This window comes from Schistocerca cancellata, chromosome 4 (genome assembly GCF_023864275.1).
Source record: "Schistocerca cancellata isolate TAMUIC-IGC-003103 chromosome 4, iqSchCanc2.1, whole genome shotgun sequence".
Lineage (NCBI taxonomy): Eukaryota > Metazoa > Arthropoda > Insecta > Orthoptera > Acrididae > Schistocerca > Schistocerca cancellata.
Window position 1 is genome coordinate 819731708 of NC_064629.1, and position 22430 is coordinate 819754137.

Consider the following 22430-nt stretch of genomic DNA (forward strand, 5'->3'; position numbering starts at 1 on the left):
GCACAGGATAGAGTAGCATGGAGAGCTGCATCAAATCAGTCTCAGGACTGAAGACCACAACAACAACAACAACAACAACATGACAAAATATTGTTTAGTCTTGATAGTATAAAACATAATAGTCGATAATGTACAACTACACTGAAAGGCAGAACCAAAACGTTTCAATCATCTGCGAGCATATAGGAAACATCAGTGTTAAAACATAATTTTCATAGAGTTAAAAGAGGAAGGAGACGTTTCGGATGCATAGCCACCAAGTAAGTGGACGTTACAAGAGTTTCTGCTGACGTGTGGGTGTATTACAATATCGCATATTTCAGGCCATGTGATAGAAGATGCTCTGTCATGTGGGTATATTACAATATCGCATATTTCAGGCCATGTGATAGAAGATGCTGTTTTAATGTAAATATATGTAACCTTAGAATATGACCGGCGGCAGTCAGAAATAGCAGCCAAATTCCAGATGAGACGTGAATATTTCTGCTATCTCGACTTAAAACGGCTACAGTTGCGCTTCGTGCTATGAGGGGCCAGAGGTACTGTAGACATACTGAAGTAAAGGCACAAAAACAGCTGATAAAACTTGTATTTATGAGAAAAAATGACAAGTTTGTCAAATGAGCGTCGCACAAAGTAATCTGTTGGAAATAAGTTTAGTGCTAAGTTGGTAAGCGTAGCAAATATGTGAAGGTAGAAGTAGAAGAGTGTAGAATTAGCTTACTGAATACTGGGTACGCTAGTGAACCAGAAACTTGATACTGAATATCCCTTGAATGAAGAACATTTGCATTTCGTGATTAGATGTGCTACAGTGGCTTAATGGATGTGTTTCAAAAGGTACTGGCGTCTTAATGGGAGTGATGCATCATTATGTGTCATGTTAATGCATGGCTGAATGGTTTTACAGACGCCAATAGAAGAAAGTTCTCCATTGTGATTCATCCTTTCCCTAGCTAAGTCGTGATTGAATAAGTATCAGTGTCAAAAACTGCTTGTAGTATTTAAAATTAAACCAATTTGGGAATAATGAAATGAGAATGATTAGAATTAATAATCTCGTCTCTATTTAAACCATTAAAGAGGAAGCAAAACTGAGCGGGGCAAAAATGAGAGCTAAAACTGATTGAGTCTTTTTTAAGCAGATACTGTAATATATGCCTTAAGTTATTTCTGGGTACAAAAAAACTCAAGATAAGGTTGGGCTAAATGGAATTTGTGTTTATCTTCTCTTGACTGCAACTACGTGTGCTAAAAACAGCGCCACCTCACTTGGTAAAATGGAAGGAAGATTAGGGTTTAACGTCCCGTCGACATCGAGGTCATTATAGACGGAACCTCAGTTGGTGTGGCCAGTCAAGAAATCTAAGGTGTTTCTGTCCTACTGTCTGCAGGTTGACATATCTTATACTGCCATTTTGAGCCACGTAGTAAACGGGAGAGTTAACCGATTAAGGAAGGTGATATTCTACTGCCGCAAACGTAGAAAGTTATGATTACCTTCCTTTTCGATTACAAGCGTCCTCAGCTTGTTTATTTCGTCAAACAGAGGGAAAAGAGCAGTAATTATACTTTAAAAGAAAGGTGCATAATAAACTATGATCGTTATCCGAAAAGCAAACAGGAATAAATGAAAATAACTTCTTCTCCGCTGGGCTCACAGCTTGCATTAGGTCATAATATGACATTTTTATTCTTCTATAGAATGTGATCTATGTCGTCAACATAGTGTATAGAATAACTTACGTTCCAGGATGACTCGTGGACGTCACTCCAACTAGACGTAATTATAATATAAAATAAAATCTCATAGTACGAGTACTATTACATGGACGTAGGCTAACATGATATATAAATATGTCAACAAGAACATTTGATAATGGCACATATGCCGAAATAATCTTGTCGTTAACTTATTTAACCAACAAGAAATAAACAATTTGCAGCTAATTTTGTATAAAAAAATTTCACGAATGGTCGTAATGTGATGAAACAGAGATGTAGCAAGTGACGGTACTTCACTCACCACAGACCTGAGAGTGCGCAACAATAAATGGAATGCCTCCCGACCTACACGAACGCCTACATCGTCAAAAAAGATCACCGCAAAAACCTCAACTGTCGCCAGGTGTTTACTTCCAGAACACACTACAAATGCTGACGTTGCAGTTGTGTACAATGAGACGTAACAGAAACGGCATCAGATTGTTCAGCATAAACAGTAAGGAATGCTAATGAAGGTAACTTGTTCACTGCACATGTTCGCACACTAGAACTGCCACTGTCTTTCAGGAGGGACGTTTAGGTGCATCCATCATATAGCTGACGTCTTGGAGGAACTGACTCAACTGTTATTAAAGTACAAGCAGTTACTGTGTGAAAAACACATCGACAATGATGTCAAAATGGGAGCAAACTGGTTGACATAGCAGTCAGAGCACTTCAATTTTCGAACAGAACAGTTCGAATAACAACCTAGAAAATGTATGGGCACATTTTTTGGAACAGTAAACAAAAGGATTGTAGTTTTGTTGCACTCAAAGACAGCTACCTAACAGTAACTATTCCTATTGTCTCACAGTAGTACGAATGTGGCAGCTCGCTAGAATAGTATCTAAGTAATAGTTCCTTGATAATAATTAGCTTTAATTTCTCTGCTTATAGTAGATGTTTCAGATCATCTACATTCAAAACATATAACTGATACTTTTTATAGGTATGCAATTTTTAGTCTTTATAAAGCTTAAAGCGAAGAAAAATTTGCAGTAAGGGAGAGGTACTTACTGAGATCCGAGGCTCCACGTTGGTATGGGTCCATCCTGTTTAAACTGGAGTCTTCCATTTTAGCTAAATTCTTGTAGCCATGGATAAGCATTTTGGTGTTGCAGTCTGAAAAAGAAGTAAAGAAATTACACTTAGTTTAGTTAGTCTTCAATAAAACACGTACAAAGACAGACTTATTCAGACCGTATTGCAACTAATAACTGATGGTATCACTCTCCGCATATGGTCCCTACACAGCATGCTGCCGCCGTTTGGTTGATTACTGGGATACCTCACATTTATATCTCTGTAAGAACCGTTAAAATGTGGAAGTACGCGGCACGAAGCTTACTTGATTGAGAGATCCAAGAATGCGACTTGTTTCGTCTTCAGATTATGTGAGGCTACGAAGGGAAGCAGGAACCGTTGCAGAATACGTGGAAAGAGAACTATACGTGGGAAAGAGTTTCATTTTCATGTGACGTCTGGTACACAGGGTATATCATAATTAATAGCGTAAACACATACAGTTGAAAGTACACGACACTAGAAGCAAAAAAAAAAAATAAATAAATAAAATAAAATTAAAAAAAAAAGTTCTCAGTAAACATAGGCCGGCAAACGAACAGTTTGCGAGATAATTGCGATTTGTTGTTGCCAGCTACTACTGACTCAGTTCTGTATAAATGTAATCCCAGTTAGGAAAAGATAACAGTACTGTACTATATTAAGATGAGTTCAAAATGTTCAAATGTGTGTGAAATCTTATGGGACTTAACTGGTAAGGTCATCAGTCCCTGAGCTTACACACTACTTAACCTAAATTATCCTAAGGACAAACACCCACCCATGCCCGAGGGAGGACTCGAACCTCCGCCGGGACCAGCCGCACAGTCCATGACTGCAGCGCCTAAGACCGCTCGGCTAATCCGGCGCGGTTAAGATGAGTTATTAGTGATTCTTTGGTAGAAGTGTAGGTGTTCTGAATGAACACGACAACAGTTACATGACTGTACTCGTAGTTAAAGGAGGTGCTTAAAGACTAGCTCCTGTACCCGTCGCCGCAATGAGCTTCGAACTCTTTCGAACACGGATGGATCATTTCGAAACTCTTGAAGAGCACTGATAAGTCTCAGTTTCCAGTTCTTCGACCGTGGTAACCGGAGTGGCGTACAATACATCTTCAAGGTGGGCTGAAACACAGAAATCTATCGGGTTCAGATCAGGTGATCTAGGAGGCCACGGTACATTTCCTCCTCGCACAATACATCTTTGACCGTTAGATGTCGTCTCACCACAACAGCAAAATGTACCGGCGCTCCATCATGGTGTCATCAAGCAATCCTGCACGATGATTGTTGTGACTTGGCAAGACAGCCAAGCCACTATGATTGGTAGCCGAAAAGCAAGCGTTTAAGCTCACGCAGGCTGGCGTGAGGTCTGGAACAGGACAATGTAATTAATATAGCCAATAAGGTACGTAGCTGCTGGAATACTTAACTTTAATCCATAATTGGTGTACATCAGTCTGACGGTGCAGGCATCGCAAGATAAATAGCAAACGATAATGGCGCATTTCTAGGTCGTAGCAAATGACGTAGCTGAAGGCTATGCTAACTATCGTCTCCGCAAATGAGAGCGTAATTTGTCAGTGAACCATTGCTAGCAACGTTGGCTGTACAACTGGGGCGAGTGCTAGGACGTGTCTCTAGACCTGCCGTGTGGCGGCGCTCGGTCTGCAATCACTGACAGTGGCGACACGCGGGTCCGACGTATACTACCGGACCGCGGCCGATTTAAAGGCTACCACCTAGCAAGTGTGGTGTCTGGCGTTGACACCACAATGATGCCGTAGAAACGAACGTGATTCCGTCCGCTAAATTTGTTTGGTAACATGTACGGCTCAGTAAAGCGGTCATCTAGTTACACTGACCAGAAATTCAATGAGAAACGTCGCTGCTATGGAGATTCATGCACAGCGTATGGGTTAGAGCCTAGATGACTCCAAAAGTAATAATAGTGATAATTAAACACCATCACGAGTGAACCCCGTTTCATCTGTGAATAAAAGGTTAGTGTCAAAGGTAGGGTTGTCTACAGCTAGTTGCTGCATCCACTGACAGAACGTTAATCTAGGACCAAAGTCCACCTCTCTCGTTGTAGGTGGTGTAGGTACACTGCACTGCGATGTATAATTCTTCAAACACTACTATGGCTCATTCCCGGTATTTGTGTGGAAAGTCTCGCTATCGAGATTCTTGGAGTGTGTTAGACTGTTTCCAGCGCCACATCTTAAAGCACAGGTGTAATTCGTGTATGCCTATGCATTCCCGCTGCATGTGCAAAGATCCCAGTTTCTAGGAGGTGCTTTGGTACAAGCGTACAGCCTTTATGCATACCCATTAGCCCTACCATACATGAAAATGCATATACGCATACTCCTCGTTACTGTAATGTTCCATGTTACAATCAACACTCTTACAATACAACTGATGCTCCGCAAACAACTGCAAGAATGACACTATGTACAGTACTGTCTTATCCATTCTGTTTACAGCTCCACATATCGAAAATGTAAACAAAGACATCACGGACTGGTATACTGTGTTCACACAGAATCAAGTCGATAGTGGCTGGTAACCACAAAGTCGCAATCATCTCGCAAACAATTCATTTGCGGACCTATGTTTACTGAGGCTTCTTTGCGTCTAGCATCAAGTACTTTCCACTGTGCGCCTGTACGCCATTATTGATTATACATTCTATATATCGGGAACAAGACTGTGCCTCGACCCATTTCTCTTCATAGCAGAAGAATCTAAACCCCTGAATGATCCGTGCGGGCCAAAGAATCTACGAGTATTTCGCGTCTAGTTGTGTGGAATTAAAGCACATATATAATCCAGTTAAACTGTTTCGAAACGAATCTGGAAACAGTTGACACTTTTAATGGCCTTTTGTTGAATTACTTAAAAATGGTTGTGGACATGGACAAACCCTTTCCCATATTAAGTAAGCTCCTTACTATAAACGGAGTACGTTTCTGATTTATCGGTAACACCGCATATCTGAAGTACATTTCTGATCCCTAGGGAGCTGTACAAGGATAGTGACTTTCGCTGCACCAAACTACATTTCAAGAAACGTTTCCATGTATTCGCTGGGAGATTTGCATCTACTTTAAACAAAGAGGGTTAGTTACAGGCGCTGGACGTGGAAAGGAATTTACATCTATTAGCAGCAAGAAACTTTTAAATTGTAGGCAACCAATACGCTCTTGATCCTATGAGATGTAGCATAAAATGTTCTCTCGTTGATGTGTCAGGAAAGGTTAATCCCAGAACCTTGTTCAGTTTTCACCAGTACTTGTACTGAAGGACTTCATGAGATATGTCACGGATTGTATTTGCAAAGGCGTTATTAGCCTTTACAAGATTTCCGCAGGCTGCGTTAATGCAGTGCTACAAATGCCAAGGATGTACCGAGGTGAACGCCAAGATAATAAGGGCCATCTGAAATGCATGCTATTTGGTCAGTTGCTTCTGACGAGTGGGACTGCATGAAAATTAAACTGTGAATGTTATCTGGCTTCGTGTACCGGCTACATATTTATGAAAGTGGAAAAACAACTGCAGATATTTGAAAGGTTTAAACTTAGCTCCTCTAACCAAATGAACAATTGCCATCTTTGTTGACATAGGTATCAGGAAGTTAAAGATTTTCATTTGTTGGTATCTTACGGGATGCTAATTTCGGATTTCGAAATTTGAAAATCGCTGCTCCTAATTCAATTTAGTGTCTTACGTACTGTGTGGCAGACTTAGATTGTCTCCCAGGCTTAGGTTTTCTTCTGACAGTGCCACTGGAAGAATTATGTCGACAGAAGAAGTTTACTGAAAAAAGTTTCGAGAATGGTAAGTCACATACAGAGTTCACCTTTTATTAAGGAACGTATTCTTTTCAACTCTTTATTCACTTCTGATAAACACGAGCCATTCGTAAGGTTCTGAGAGTGATCAGTTGTCCTCAAACTTCATTAAAAGCATTTACCGATAAATTTACAACAAGTACTGAAAAAGTATGCCTTGCACTTCATTACATGTTAGATACCATCCCAGTAATGACGTCCAACACTGTCGAGCATGAAAGGATTCCGTTTTATTTCGTGAAATACGTTATCTATTCAGGGAATCAGCTTAACTTTCCTGGCAGTTTAAATGATGTAAACGATGACATACTCGACGTGCACCAAAAGATAACAATGTAGGTGTATTGAATCAGGTGAACGCATTGGCTACGGAACAGATCCTGCTCGACCAATCAACGTTCTCCAAAGATGCTAGTTCACTACTGACATGAGCCGGGGCTGAATCTTGCCAGAACAAAAAGTTGCCGAGCACAGCAAGCGGTATTGTGTTCGGAAGATCCGTAAGTGATGGCCAGCTGCCCCAGTTAAGTAGACTGATTAACAGGAGTACAGATTTTTGAATATTACTACAATTCACTAAAGCCTCAATATTTCCCGCAGAAAGAAATGTTAGTGAGTTCTAACAGCAGTCTCGTGTAGTTTCTCACAATCTACGACGTCGCTGTTCCGATTTTCCAACTAACGCCAGTGCGCATGTGCAACAAACACCAATTTTAGTTGGAAACAAACAAAGCTGTTATGTTTCAGTCGGATTTTTCTTCGTGGATTCTTTTTTTTTTCTTCTTCTTCAGTCTACTTTGTCCGTGGTTTGGTTGCGACTTCTTTCTCTGGCAGTACTTCCGATTTGCTAATTTTTTGTCTCTACGGGCGTCTGTTGGAAATGTATGATGGACTTTTTCTACCTGCTGGAACCAGATCATGGTTTTGAGTTGTTCGATGTACGTTGCAATTTTGTGTGTAGGTTTTCGTGTCGGTAATCTGTTGAATATGCTAATAAAATTTCAGTCTTCTTTTTCTGATGTCTGCCCCCAAGATTCGATACTTTTTCGGTTGTTTTTGGGGAATGTGATCTGTATCCACCTTTTGTACTTTTCGGGCTGAGTTTCTTTCTTAGAATTTTGCATTCTTCTTATAGTATTTCTCCCATATACACTATTGTCCATTAAACTTGCTACACCAGGAAGATGACGTGCTACAGACGCGAAATTTAACCGACAGGAAAAAGATGCTGTGATATGCAAAATGACTAGCTTTTCAGAGCATTCACACAAGGTTGTCGCCGGTGGCGACAACTACAACGTGCTGACATGAGGAAAGTTTCCAACCTATTTCTCATACACAAGCAGCAGTTGACCGGCATTGCCTGGTGAAACGTTGTTGTGATGCCTCGTGTAAGGAGGAGAAATGCCTACCATCACGTTTCCGACTTTGATAAAGGTCGGATTGTAGCCTATCGCGATTGCGGTTTATCATATCGCAACATTGCTGCTCGCGTTGGTCGAGATCCAATGATTGTTACCAGAATATGGAGTCTGTGGGTTCAGGAGGATAATACGGAACGCCGTGCTGGATCCCAACGGCCTCATATCACTAGCAGTCGAGATGACAGGCATCTTATCCGCATGGCTGTAACGGATCGTGCAGCCACGTCTCGATCCCTGAGTCTGATGGGGACATTTGCAAGACAACAACCATCTCAACGAACAGTAAGATGACGTTTGCAGCAGCATGGACTATCAGCTCGGAGACCATGGCTGCGGTTACCCTTGACGCTGCATCACAGACAGGAGCGCCTGCGATGGTGTACTCAACGACGAACCTGGGTGCACGAATGGAAAAACGTCATTTTTTCGGATGAATCCAGGTTCTGTTTACAGCATCATGATGGTCGCATCCGTGTTTGACGACATCACGATGAACGCACATTGGAAGCGTGTATTCGTCATCGCCATACTGGCGTATCACCCGGCGTGATGGTATGGGGTGCCATTGGTTACACGTCTCGGGCCGGCCGTGGTGGTCTAGCGGTTCTAGGCGCGCAGTCCGGAACCGCGCGGCTGCTACAGTCGCAAGTTCGAATCCTGCCTCGGGCATGGATGTGTGTGATGTCCTTAGGTTAGTTAGGTTTAAGTAGTTCTAAGTTCTAGGGGTCTGATGACCACAGATGTTAAGTCCCATAGTGCTCAGAGCCATTCGAACCATTTTTGAACACGTCTCGGTCACCTCTTGTTCGCATTGATGGCACTTTTAACAGTGGACGTTACATTTCAGATGTGTTACGATCCGTGGCTCTACCCCTCATTCGACCCCTGCGAAATCCTACATTTCAGCAGGATAATGCACAACCGCATGTTGCAGGTCCTGTACGGGCCATTCTGAATACAGAAAATGTTCGACTGCTGCGCTGGCCAGCACATTCTCCAGACTTCTCACCAATTGAAAACGTCTGGTCAATCGTGGCCGAGCAACTGGCTCGTCACAATACGCCAGTCACTACTCTTGATGAACTGTGGTATCGTGTTGAAGCTGCAAGGGCAGCTGTACCTGTACACGCCATCCAAGCTCTGTTTGACTCAATGCCCAGGCGTATCAACGTCGTTGTTACGGCCAGAGGTGGTTGTACTAGGTACTGATTTCTCCGGATCTATGCACCCAAATTGCGTGAAAATATAATCACATGTCAGTTCTAGTATAATATATTTGTTCAATGAATACCCGTTTATCATCTGCATTTCTTCTTGGTGTAGCAATTTTAATGGCCTGTAGTGTATATATACGGGAGAAATCCTACAGGTCGTCAGGCTCATTTTCTGTGGTATTTTAGGAGATATTTTTGCATCACATAACTGGAGTAAATTCAAACAAATCCTGCTCATTACGTCTTCCATACGACACCCAGCGACAGAAAGCGTCTGTTTGTGTCACGTTACAAAGAAAATTATTTTCAAATCGGAATTCGATAGAGCGGTCCCAAATTAGCCTAATGCGTTATTTGTTTTATCGATATGTATTAACAGGAACAGTAATACATGACGAATAACGAGTACTCTAGCAGCGACTGAGCAGCGCTTCTGCATGGTGGTAACTTCCGCGGCGGGTGGGGCGGGGGGGGGGGGGGGGGTACTGTCTGTGCTGGAGTACTGGTCCGGAGTACCGGTTATTCTTCGTGTTTTACTGTCCCTGTTAGTACATATCGATGAAACGACGAATATCGTACTAGACTAATTTGGAAGCGCTCTGTCGAATAGGCACGTTAAATTTCACTTTAAAAGTCATTTTCTTGGTAATGGGAAACAAACTGACGCTTTCCATTGACGCAGGGCGTCGGTTGAAAAGACGTGATGAGCAGCATTTTCTTTTTTTTGGGGGGGGGGGGGGGGAGGTTGACTCCAGCTGCACCTTGCTAAAATGAAACTGCAAATATCTGTTGAAACACCAGAGAAAATGCACCTGACGACTCTTAGGTGAGACACCATATATTGCGATTTTTTTGCTACACTTTATATATACACCCCTTGACATTTGCTGAGGAACAACTGTCAATTAATACATAACACCTGACCAACGATAGTAAAAGTAAATGTAGAGGGCGGGATGTGTAACTGCAGCGAAGCCTGGGCACGAACGCCCTGTATGCCTTCGACAGTTCACGCTCTACACATTTGACGAATGTTCTTATAGAAACGATTAGTGCGACATTCCGTTTGATACGGAAACACGTCTGCAAGACATCATTTGAGTGCTTACTATCCTGGACGAGCAGTTGGACGGCTCGAAGCCGGCTAAATTGTCACTAATGTGGCCACAGGAATGGGTGTGTCGGAAAGTGTCATCTTGCAACTAAAATGGGTCGCTGACGGTGGTAATGCTACGCGAAAGCATTCAGATGGTTGTAGACAGATCATCATACCGCAAGAGGATCAATACGCAGCCAACTTCGACCACACCTTCGTCGAGAAAGACTTCGCTGGTGTAGAGAGCATGTTGGTCGAGGCTAGCAACGGTGGTCCAGAGTGATGCTCTCCGACGAATCTCGCTTCACTGTGGCAAGTGATTCTGGCTACTAGTTAGTGTGGTGAACATAATGTTCATGAGCGTCATCGGTATGGCCTGTGGACAGGTATTGTGCATACTGGCCGAACACTGCTGTATATCTTTGCGCGATACTGCTGGGAGATTATTCTGGACCATGCCCGTCAGTTTAGGGGTGTGTTGGGTGCCGACTTTGTTTATGGACGACGTCCGACCACACAGGACCGCCAAGGTGTCGGACACGCTGGGAAGTGAAGATATTAAACCTATGTAATGCCCTGTGTACTCCCCAGACTTAAACCCTACAGAGCTTGCCTTGGCAGAAGTGTTTCTTATTAATCATCCATTCCCGAACCGTGCAAGAACTTAAAACCACATTGAGAGAGGACTGGGACAATATCCCTCATGGACTCCCAACAGTTTGACAGCCAGCATGAATAACAGATGCAAATTGTGCATTAGTGCCCAAGGAGGCCATATTCCTTACTGAGTGTCTGATATCGACCTTTCTGGCTCAAACGTGAACGATATTTATCTCTGTTAGCGTTCTTTAACATGTGGTGAAATATATACGATTCTCGTTATAAATATATCACTCCACCCCTATTATTTGTATACTGTGGTTCATGTAATCCATTCTTGCCTGTGATTATTCCTGTCCAACAACGTCTCTTTAGCAGTTGTCAAGCAGTGTAAGTAATATGTAGCTAAAGGGCGTTGAAATGGATGTCTCCAGTTACAAAACTGAAGTGTGTATACATTACGAGCTTCTCTACCATCAACACTCGCCTCATCCTCACACAATGTCTAAAACCTCATTTGTAAATTTGTAAACAACAACAACAGGTAAGTCACACTGACGGGTTAATACCAGAACAATCAACTAATTACGAGGTAGCTATGGCATTCAGAATCCCGTGACCAACGCGCCTCGTATTTTATACACACAAAATTTGAGATTAAGAAAATATGTACATGTTTTTAAAATTATTGAAGCTAATTGCCGTACGTTAAAGATTTCAAATAAAAGATTGTTATAACTGTGAATACGAAAAAATGTCTTTATAAAAAGACAACATTTGACTGCAATAAGTCGTTGGGAGACAGCAGTTGGCAAGGCGGGTTGATGTGGAGTGTGTTTTGGAAAGGATGAGGGATTGGAAAGATGTGGAGCGGGGACCGAACCATGCTTTTGGAAAGGAAAGGGCTCAGCAGTGTGGGATCCGTACCAGATAGGGTTGATAGAAGATATAGAGAAGATCCAACGGAGAGCAGCGCGCTTCGTTACAGGATCATTTAGTAATCGCGAAAGCGTTACGGTGATGATAGATAAACTCCAGTGGAAGACTCTGCAGGAGAGACGCTCAGTAGCTCGGTACGGGCTTTTGTCAAAGTTTCGAGAACATACCTTCACCGAAGAGTCAAGCAGTATATTGCTCCCTCCTACGTATATCTCGCGAAGAGACCATGAGGATAAAATCAGAGAGATTAGAGCCCACACAGAGGCATACCGACAATCCTTCTTTCCACGAACAATACGAGACTGGAATAGAAGGGAGAACCGATAGAGGTACTCAAGGTACCCTCCGCCACACACCGTCAGGTGGCTTGCGGAGTATGGATGTAGTAGTAGAGTGGTTCTAGGCGCTACAGTCTGGAACCGCGCGACCGCTACAGTCGCAGGTTCAAATCCTGCCTCGGGCATGGATGTGTGTGATGTCCTTAGGTTAGTTTTAAGTAGTTCTAAGTTCTAGAGGACTGATGACATTAGAAGTTAAGTCCCATAGTGCTCAGAGCCATAACAACTGCTCATTCTCACTAAATGTTTATTTCACAGAAAGCTAACTAATTGAACTAAGAACTAAGAGCAGAACACAGCATTTTCTCGGTATCGGCGTAAAGTTGGATACAGTTGATAAGATAAAAAAAAAATTCTTCAATTAGTGAGACAGGGAGCCACGTGTAACAGTTAACGGCGTGCTGTTGTGTGGTGCTAACTGCTTGCCAGTACAGGAGAGCGGTGTCGAAAAACTTGATAAATGCGAATTAAGTTTGCAGATTTCTTTAGACGATTGTACTTGTTGTTTCCAGTTTTTGAGCTCCGAGCACCTGGAAAGTCCTGGCCGAAAGTTGAGTGCTCGGTAAGCTGAGACGGACGCAAGCAGTGCATTGTACGCGGAGTCGCTGCGTGAAGACGGCCCGCGATCAATAACTCATACAGCCGGCACGTCAATAATAATCCCTGCGGGTGGTGGCTGGTGGCTGGCACTGCGTGCTGCGTCCCCCCCCCCCTCCCCGCCCCACCCACCATTTCCGCCTCCCTCTCCGGCCACGAATTACGAGCGCAGCATGCCGCGTCGCGTTCCAAATACGCGCGGGGCGGAACGGCGCCAGGACCAAGACTTATGGTTTTCAGAGACTATTCCTCGGTTAGAACACACAAGTGCAGATAAACATTTGAGTGGAAGTATAAAGTACTCTCAACGAGGGCGAAATAAATTGCCTAAAAAAGAAAAAAATGTCTTCACAGGTTGAGACGGTATGTCATGATATTTCAGTGTTCACAATATCGAGAAAAATTTATAAAGAACTTGGAAATACGGGCACATGGATCAGTGTGACGTAGCGCCCACTCTGGACTGGATGCATTTACTGATTCGGTTGTTAAGGCTCTCATAAGGCCATTGTATCCTCTCCTGAGACCCACAACTGATGTGTTTGGTACTTGATATCCTAGATACTGCAATGGGGTGGAGCTGATAGACCCCACACGTGTTCTGTCGGGAATAGGTCCCAGGATGGTGCTAAACGATGTCAAAGTTAGCATAAGGAGGGCTATGCGTGAAGCGTTCAGTGAATTCGAAAGTAAAATTCTATGTACCGATTTGATAGAAAATCATAGGAAGTACTGGTCTTACGTTAAATCAGTAAGTGGCTCGAAACAGCATATCCAGACACTCCGGGATGATGATGGCATTGAAACAGAGGATGACACGCGTAAAGCTGAAATACTAAACACCTTTTTCCAAAGCTGTTTCACAGAGGAAGACCGCACTGCAGTTCCTTCTCTAAATCCTCGCACAAACGAAAAAATGACTGACATCTCCAAGGAATAGAAAAGCAACTGAAATCACTCAACAGAGGAAAGTCCACTGGACCTGACGGGATGCCAATTCGATTCTACACAGAGTACGCGAAAGAACTTGCCCCTCTTCTAACAGCCGTGTAACGCAAGTCTTTAGAGGAACGGAAGGTTCCGAATGATTGGAAAAGAGCACAGGTAGTCCCAGCCTTCAAGGAGGGTCGTCGAGCAGATGCGCAAAACTATAGACCCATATCTCTGACGTCGATCTGTTGTAGAATTTTAGAACATGTTTTTTGCCTGACCCTTAACATAGACAAATGTAATGTATTGCGAATACATAGAAAAAAGGATCCTTTATTGTATGATTATATGATAGCGGAACAAACACTAGTAGCAGTTACTTCTGTAGCCGGCCGGTGTGGCCGTGCGGTTCTAGGCGTTTCAGTCTGGAACCGCGTGACCGCTACGGTCGCAGCTTCGAATCTTTCCTCGGGAATGGATGTGTGTGATGCCCTTAGGTTAGTTAGGTTTAATTAGTTCTAAGTTCTAGGCGACTGATGATCTCAGAAGTTAAGTCAAATAGTGCTCAGAGCCAGTTACTTCTGTAAAATATCTGGGAGTATGCGTGCGGAACGATTTGAAATGGAATGATCATATAAAATTAATTGTTGGTAAGGCGGGTGCCAGGTTGAGATTCATTGGGAGAGTCCTTAGAAAATGTAGTCCGTCAACAAAGGAGGTGGCCGGCCGCGGTGGCCGTGCGGTTCTGGCGCTGCAGTCCGGAAACGCGAGGCTGCTACGGTCGCAGGTTCGAATCCCGCCTCGGGCATGGGTGTGTGTGATGTCCTTAGGTTAGTTAGGTTTAACTAGTTCTAAGTTCCAGGGGACTTATGACCTAAGCTGTTGAGTCCCATAGTGCTCAGAGCCATTTGAACCATTTGAACAAAGGAGGTGACTTACAAAACACTCGTTCGACCTATACTTGAGTATTGCTCATCAGTGTGGGATCCGTACCAGATCGGGTTTACGGAGGAGATAGAGAAGATCCAAAGAAGAGCGGCGCGTTTCGTCACAGGGTTATTTGGTAAGCGTGACAGCGTTACGGAGATGTTTGGCAAACTCAAGTGGCAGACTCTGCAAGAGAGGCGCTCTGCATCGCGGTGTAGCTTGCTGTCCAGGTTTCGAGAGGGTGCGTTTCTGGATGAGGTATCGAATATATTGATTCCCCCTACTTATACCTCCCGAGGAGATCACTAATGTAAAATTAGAGAGATTCGAGCGCGCACGGAGGCTTTCCGGCAGTCATTCTTCCCGCGAACCAAACGCGACTGGAATAGGAAAGGGAGGTAATGACAGTGGCACGTAAAGTGCCCTCCGCTACACACCGTTGGGTGGCTTGCGGAGTATAAATGTAGATGTAGATGTAGACCACGCAGACGTTTTTCAGAGACACGTGCTATGTGTGGCTAACCATTGTCCTGTTGAAAACTGGCACCACGATATTGTGGCATTAGGTGTGATGATGATGATGAGTTGGGTTGAGGGGGCTCTCGACATCACGGTCATTAGCGCCCTGACGAAAAGTCAACATGAAATCTCATGGGTGGGGACGAAGGCTGTCCTCACATGCAGAGCAGTTTATGACGTACTAAAGTCTGTCGCCCTTCTCCACCAGTTTAGGGATCAGGCCTGATAGTTCACAGAATTTTACCACTCTGTTAACACTGGTATCGGTATCTGCGGGGACGGTGGGCAGATATCCAGCGAGACCAAGGGCTGCCCTATTATCAGTATACAGGACACACGTAGGCACAATAAGCTGAACTGAAAGCGGCACGCCACAAACTTCACAGAAAGGTGGAGGAAGCCATGTGTGAAAGGGCTATGCCCGATGCGCAGTCTGGTAAGCAAAACCTCCTTCCAGCGGCGAGGCTGACACGAAGTCCACCAAGCCTTTGTGGTCGATTTGAGCGACCGCAGTTTGTTGTCTGACACCTGAAACCTTTCAGTCTCCCACTGACGCATGATGCATCTGTCAGAAAATGAGATAATGGCGTGCAACGGGATTGGACATGGATGGACAGCACCATCCCAACGTGCTTCCTTGGCAGCTTTATCAGCCATGTCGTTACCCTGTATCCCGACGTGGCCAGGTACCCAGCAAAAGGTCACCTTCTTGCCACGGCGTTGGAGCCGCTGTAAGCAGACATGGATGAGCCGAATCAGCGGGTCTACCGGATACATTTGGTGAAGCGCTTGCAGCGCACTAAGAGAGTCGGAACAGACAAGGAAACTCGTACGGTGATGTCTGTTAACCCTCTCTAGTGCCATTAGAATGCCATATAACTCCGCATCATAGTTTGTAAATTGTTCTGAAAGATGCACTTTAAAAAGCCTATCAGGGAAAACCACAGAACAACCGTGTGGCGTTAGAGTTAACACATGAGGATGCAGGATATTCGTGACGCGCTGTTGTGCCGTCAGAATTCCCTCAATCATTACCAGCACTCTGGGCCTCTCAAAGCACTGGAAGAATGGAACCTCTTCCAACCAGAATTCACCACAATGGGACACCCTCATCGGCAGTCCGTGCTTCCATGTCACGACGCCACTCCATATGCAGCAGTTTGTGTTATAGCGTTAACGGCTGCATACGCGCGGGATGATGATAACCGAGTCCGGCTGCTGGGTGCGGACGACACACACAATGTTGCAGGGCGTCCATTACTTTTTCTCAGATGTGGAGGGAGTGAGGCGTGCTTGTTGAACAGTACGGGGATCCTCCTTTGTGGCGGTCAGATCTGGTCGAGCGGAACATTGACAAGTAGTATGCTTGCCCTCTCGTTCCCATGAAGTGTAAGATCGGTCCACTGCAGCATCGGGATGCTGCACACAACTGGATCAGCCGGGCAAATGGAAAACCATAGTGAGGGCCGTTTCTGACTGTCAGCTGCTAACAAAGCTGCCTGGTAACAACACTAAACACGAAGAACACTAATGCCCTCTGGTGGCTTTCTACCAGCCACAGGTAACTGCAACTCTAATACGAGGGTAGCTCCAAAAGAAATGCACACTATACTTTTTTAAATCCATCTTTTATTCTACATGTTTGAAAGTTTTACAATGTGTAGATACATCGTTTAGGAACAATATTTTCATTTCTCCACATAATTTCCATCCCTCTCAACTGCCTTACGCCATCTTGGAACCAGCGCCTGTATAACCGCACGGTAAAATTCTTGTCCAACCTGTTGGAACCACTATTTGGCAGCGTGTACAATGGAGTCATCATCTTCAAACCTTGTTCCACGAAGAGAGTCTTTCAGTTTCCCAAAGAGATGATAGTCACATGGAGCCAGGTCAGGACTGAAAGGCGTGTGTTTCAATGTTGGCCATACGAGTTTTGTGATCGCTTCCATGGTTTTTTGACTGACATGTGGCCGTGCATTGTCGTGCAACTTCAAAACATCCTGCTTTTGCCGATGTGGTTGAACACGACTCTGTCGAGCTTGAAGTTTCTTCAGTGTCGTCACATATGCATCTGAGTTTATGGTGGTTCCACTTGGCATGTCAACAAACAAGAGTCCTTCGGAATCGAAAAACACCCTAGCCTTAACTTTTCAAGCAGAAGGTGTGGTTTTGAATTTTTTTTCTTGGGTGAATTTGCATGATGCCACTCCACTGATTGCCTCTCCGTCTCTGGTGAAAAATGATGGAACCATGTTTCATCACCTGTCACAATTCTTCCAAGAAATTCATCTCCACCATTCTCGTACTGTTCCAAAATTCGCTGCATACGGTTTTCCTTGTTTCTGTGTGAGCCACTGTCAACATCCTTGGAACCCACCTGGCACAAACCTTTTTTAACGCCAACACTTTCAGTATTCTGCAGACACTTACTTTCCCTACCCCAACGCAGCGTGACAATTCGTTCACTGTGACGCGTCTGTCAGCAGTCACCAATTCGTTAACTCTCTGCACATTATCTGGAGTGTGTGCAGTACGAGGCCTGCCGCTGCGAGGACAGTCCTCAATACTGCCGTGCCCGCTTTCATCACGTAACCTGCTTGCCCACCGACTAACTGAACTGCGATCGACAGCAGCATCTCCATACACCTTTTTTCAACCTCTTGTGGATGTTTCCCACTGTCTCGTTTTCACAGCACAGGAATTCTATGACAGCACGTTGCTTCTGACGAACGCCAAGTGTAGCACCTATCTTGAAGACATGCTGTGTCGGCGCCACTCACGGGAACAGGTTGAATGAAGTTGGAAAACAAGCGGGAAGGATGTATTTACACACTGTAAGAGTTTCACACATGCAGAATGAAAACTGTATTTTTACAAAAATAGTGTGCATTTCTTTTGGAGTGGCCCTCGTAATTTACATACCTGGTAATGATGTGTACTATATGAAGATGCATTGACATCCCACCATGTCTTCTGGGTGCTTCATTTTTTTGCCTGAAAGTGTATTTGTCACTCCTTAAACAGCATATTAGTCACTTTGGAACACTGTAGATTTTTCGGAACTGGCACCGGACAGTCATGTGATCTACCACTGCTGATGTAAGTGGTGGCAGTGAAATGATGAGTCTATACCAGGCAATGTCATGGAATCAGCAGACTAGGATGAGCCGACGTGGAGACGTAAATGAGTAACAAATGGTTCAAATGGCTCTGAGCACTATGGGACTTAACTTCTAAGGTCATCAGGCCCCTAGAACTTAGAACCACTTAAACCTAACTAACCTAAAGACATCACACACATCCATGCCCGAGGCAGGATTCGAACCTGCGACTGTAGCGGTCGCGCGGTTCCAGACTGTAGCGCCTAGAACCGCTCGGCCACCCTGGCCGGCCCTTATACGAGGCATCACCTCAACGTTTCACCAGGCAACGCCGGTCAACTGCTGTTTGTGTATGAGAAATCGGTTGGAAACTTTCCTCATGTCAGCACGTTGTTGGTGTCACCACCTGCGCCAACCTTGTGTGAATGCTCTGAAAAGCTAATCATTTGCATATCACAGCATCTTCTTCCTGTCGGTTAAATTTCGCGTCTGTAGCACATCATCTTCGTGGTGTAGCAATTTTAATGGCGAGTAGTTTTTTTAGTCAGTCCGCAGCATTTACATTGTGTTTCAAGTTTTGGTTTTTTTTTCTGATGTTCCGACGTGCGCTGCAATCTGTAAGTTGTTGAAATTTGTGCCTTCCCGTGTTACTTGTATGATCTCTCACCATGTCAAATCAGTCCACTTGGCGTACACACTAACAGCATTTTTTTTCCATTCCAAACGTTGCCAACAATTCCCAAACGTCTACAGTGATTCGCCGTACGGTCCAGCAAGAAACTCTTACTAGTCTCCTGAGCTCTTCCATCTGCTTTAATCTGGCTCGATATGTTGAAGCTTTTCCAACGGGAGAAGTGTGTCGTATTGGTTAAGTGCATCGTCAGGTACAGACAGACCATCACTCATCTTGGAACGGGGAATGGGATGGTACCTTGGCTCTTCCTCCCACTGAAGGTATTCTTATCACTGACACCTCACCCACAATCAAACGGACTAGCAGTTTGCAGCACAGTCTTTTGTGGAGTAGTAGCACTATCTGATTTGGGAGAACAATGGAAAACCTAAATTTCTGTAGCCGGACGGGAGTTTGAACTACGCTTCTCCCAATTAAACGTCTAGATCTTAAACTATTTCACCTCCTCGCTCAGTAGGTACTTCGCCCAATACAACCATCTTCAGCAGTTTTCCGTTTCCCAACAACAAAGAAGACAGCTTCTCATTGACAGTCGGGTTCCATTCCAATTGGAACCATTCCATTCACTGTATTGCAATTATTCTAAATAAGGAAACTCATGTGGAAACCCAGAAATTTACGAGAAATGCAGATATATATTTCAGAATAAAATTCAGTCGTCAGTTGCACAGTTATTTTTATTTTACTTTACCCTTTTATACAGATTAATCCGTTATCTGCAGAGATCTGCAAAATTTGGGATAATATATATAAGAACTTCCCATACATTTATGTACTGTATAAAAAGTGTATTACAAAATATTAATATTGATTTAGCAAATGACAGTCTGTTCTTCGCAGACACATAATGCCAGGACGCGTCCATTAATGTACGTATTAGATGTGATAATTTTAACCACATATTGATAATTTACGGTAAATGTGCTACATTTATGTGAATAGTCGAATTGTGCTAGGAGCAAGGAACATGTATAAATGTATAAAAAAGTGTAACTAATGTATGTAAAGGAACTTACATATAATACAGTTGAAAGACATTTCACGTAGTTCCCCAAAAGCTATTGCTGACATTAATATCTGAAAAGCATAGGCCAATTCCCATTGTTATATAAGAGATGCTATACAATCGAAATAGCATCCGTTTTTCATTGCAAGTTGATCATTCAACAAATCTTTGGATTTTGGATAGGAATGTTTATATATTTCAAACTCTTCCGAAAGGTTCATTTTGCTGTATTTGTCAGCTATATGCAGATTTTCCATGTTAAGTAAGGATGGAGGAGTAGTTTCTCAATTTTGAGATGTTCTGCAAAGGATGACATATAGGTATTTTGACCGTCTTTGTTGAGCAAGTGCTCACTAAAACGGGTCTTAAATGCCCTCTCTATATTTCCTATATAAAAACCCGGACATACATTACATCGAATTTTATACACCCCAGATTTCAGAAATCTGTCAGGTGGAGGATTCCCATTATATATGAAGAGTGGATTTCACAGATAATATTGCACGCTTTCAACTGTTAACACTGAAATGGGCTGTGTTACTGTAGTTGTATCTTACCTAGCTACCGTATGTCTTCAGAAATATATATTACTCCAATAAAAAATTGAGAAAAAACAAATGTTTCGTCATCCTGAAAGAGAAAGTTACGAATATTACATATACAGCAAAACGTTCACCGCTTAGCGTGCTCTGATATGGATAAAACATCGTTTCGATGTCTTTACGAGTTTTGTCGTATTAGTAGGGATATTCGCATTAATGGGACACCCAGTATATCTCCTTTGACGTAAGCTTCAACATCTTGTCACTGTTGAGGTTTCGAGCCTTACTTTATTGTTGTCATTTAATAAGTAATGTCCTCAGTTCTATATGTAATGCGTCACTGGTTCAGGGAATTTTGTATCTCCAGCATGCTGGGTAGGAGTAGGTCCGCAACTTTTTTTGTGATTACAATAACTGCTATGAAAAACGTCTTAAGTTGCACAGAAAGAACATTTATTTATCAATGCTGGATTTCGGACTGCTTGTCCATTATGAAATCAGACATAAACGTAAGTCTTGCGATACAACAATCATACAGATAAAATATTAGCCACGAAATCACTAAGCGTGCTAGCAGAGAAATTTTTCTCCATATATGCTCATCACTGTTAGAGCGAACACACTGACAGTTAATTATAAGCACACGTGGAAGCCAATTTTTCTACTATCATGCTTAGCGATTTCATGACCAATCTTTTATTTGTATGACTGATGTAATGCAAGACTTACATTTATGGCTCATTTCATAATGGCAAGCAGTCCGATACCGGGCATTAATAAGTAAATGTTCTTATTGTTCAACTTAAGACGGGTTTCATGACTGTTATTGTATCACAGAGAATGTTTACAGACAGATTAGCATATGCTATTGTTGAACCTCTTTGTAAGAAAGGTGACAAGAAAGAGTTAAATAATTATCGTCCAATTTCCGTACTAAAGGATTTTTCCAGTTTATTCGAAAAAGTAATATACTCAAGAGCAGTCTCGCATTTAAGTAGAAACAAGTTACTTAGCACATTGTAGTTTGGAATCCAGAAGGGTTGCTTGCCTGAGAGTTATTTATACGTTCTTTCGCCACATATTACACGCCTTAAATAATAAAATATCGCCAGTTGACATTTTTGTGATCTTTCAAAGGCGTCTGTTTAGATTGTGTTACACTCTTAGAAAACCTTACGTTTTATGGAATAATGGGTTTACAAACAATTGGTTTGAGTCATACTTAAGACTGCAAAAAAGCTGTGCTTGCATTACATCAGAGTCCGCGCCCGGTAGCTGAGCCGGCACGGTAACTCAGCGTGTTCGGTCAGAGGGTTAGCTGCCCTGTGTTATAAAAAAAGTGAGTTAATGGATCAACGACGAACTGAAAACGGGTGTCTTGCGACGTCCGCCCCGAGCAGATACAACGAACAAAATAAGATTAATAAAAAAAAAAGTGGTCAGCGCGATAGAATGTCAATCCTAAGGGCCCGGGTTCGACTCTCGGCTGGGTCGGAGATTTTCTCCGCTCAGGGATTGGGTGTTGTGTTGTCCTAATCATCATCATTTCATACCCATCGACGCGCAAGAAGCCGAAGTGGTTCCAAATCGAAAGACTTGCTCTCGGCGAACAGTCTAGTCTACCCGATGGGAGGCCCATGTCACACGACATTACATCACAAAGCAAATTTTAGTGACGAGGGACAAATCACGAAGAGATTCCCACAATGTTCAATTCTGGGTCCATTCATCAAGCAGAATTGGTACTTTTTGTAAACGATAACAGCATTATAATAAATCCCGTTAGAATGAAAGCAACAGAAGATG

At 43.3% G+C, this 22430-nt stretch overlaps 1 protein-coding gene across 1 annotated transcript in view; it reads right to left on the reverse strand.

The window, feature by feature from the left end:
* The window catches only part of LOC126183695 (rhythmically expressed gene 5 protein), a 188214-nt gene that overhangs the window by 19712 nt on the left and 146072 nt on the right, over positions 1-22430 (reverse strand). Inside the window, exon 3 of the mRNA XM_049925876.1 lies at positions 2788-2892. Within this exon, the coding sequence (XP_049781833.1) occupies positions 2788-2892 (105 nt within the window). The remainder of the gene's footprint in view (positions 1-2787; positions 2893-22430) is intronic.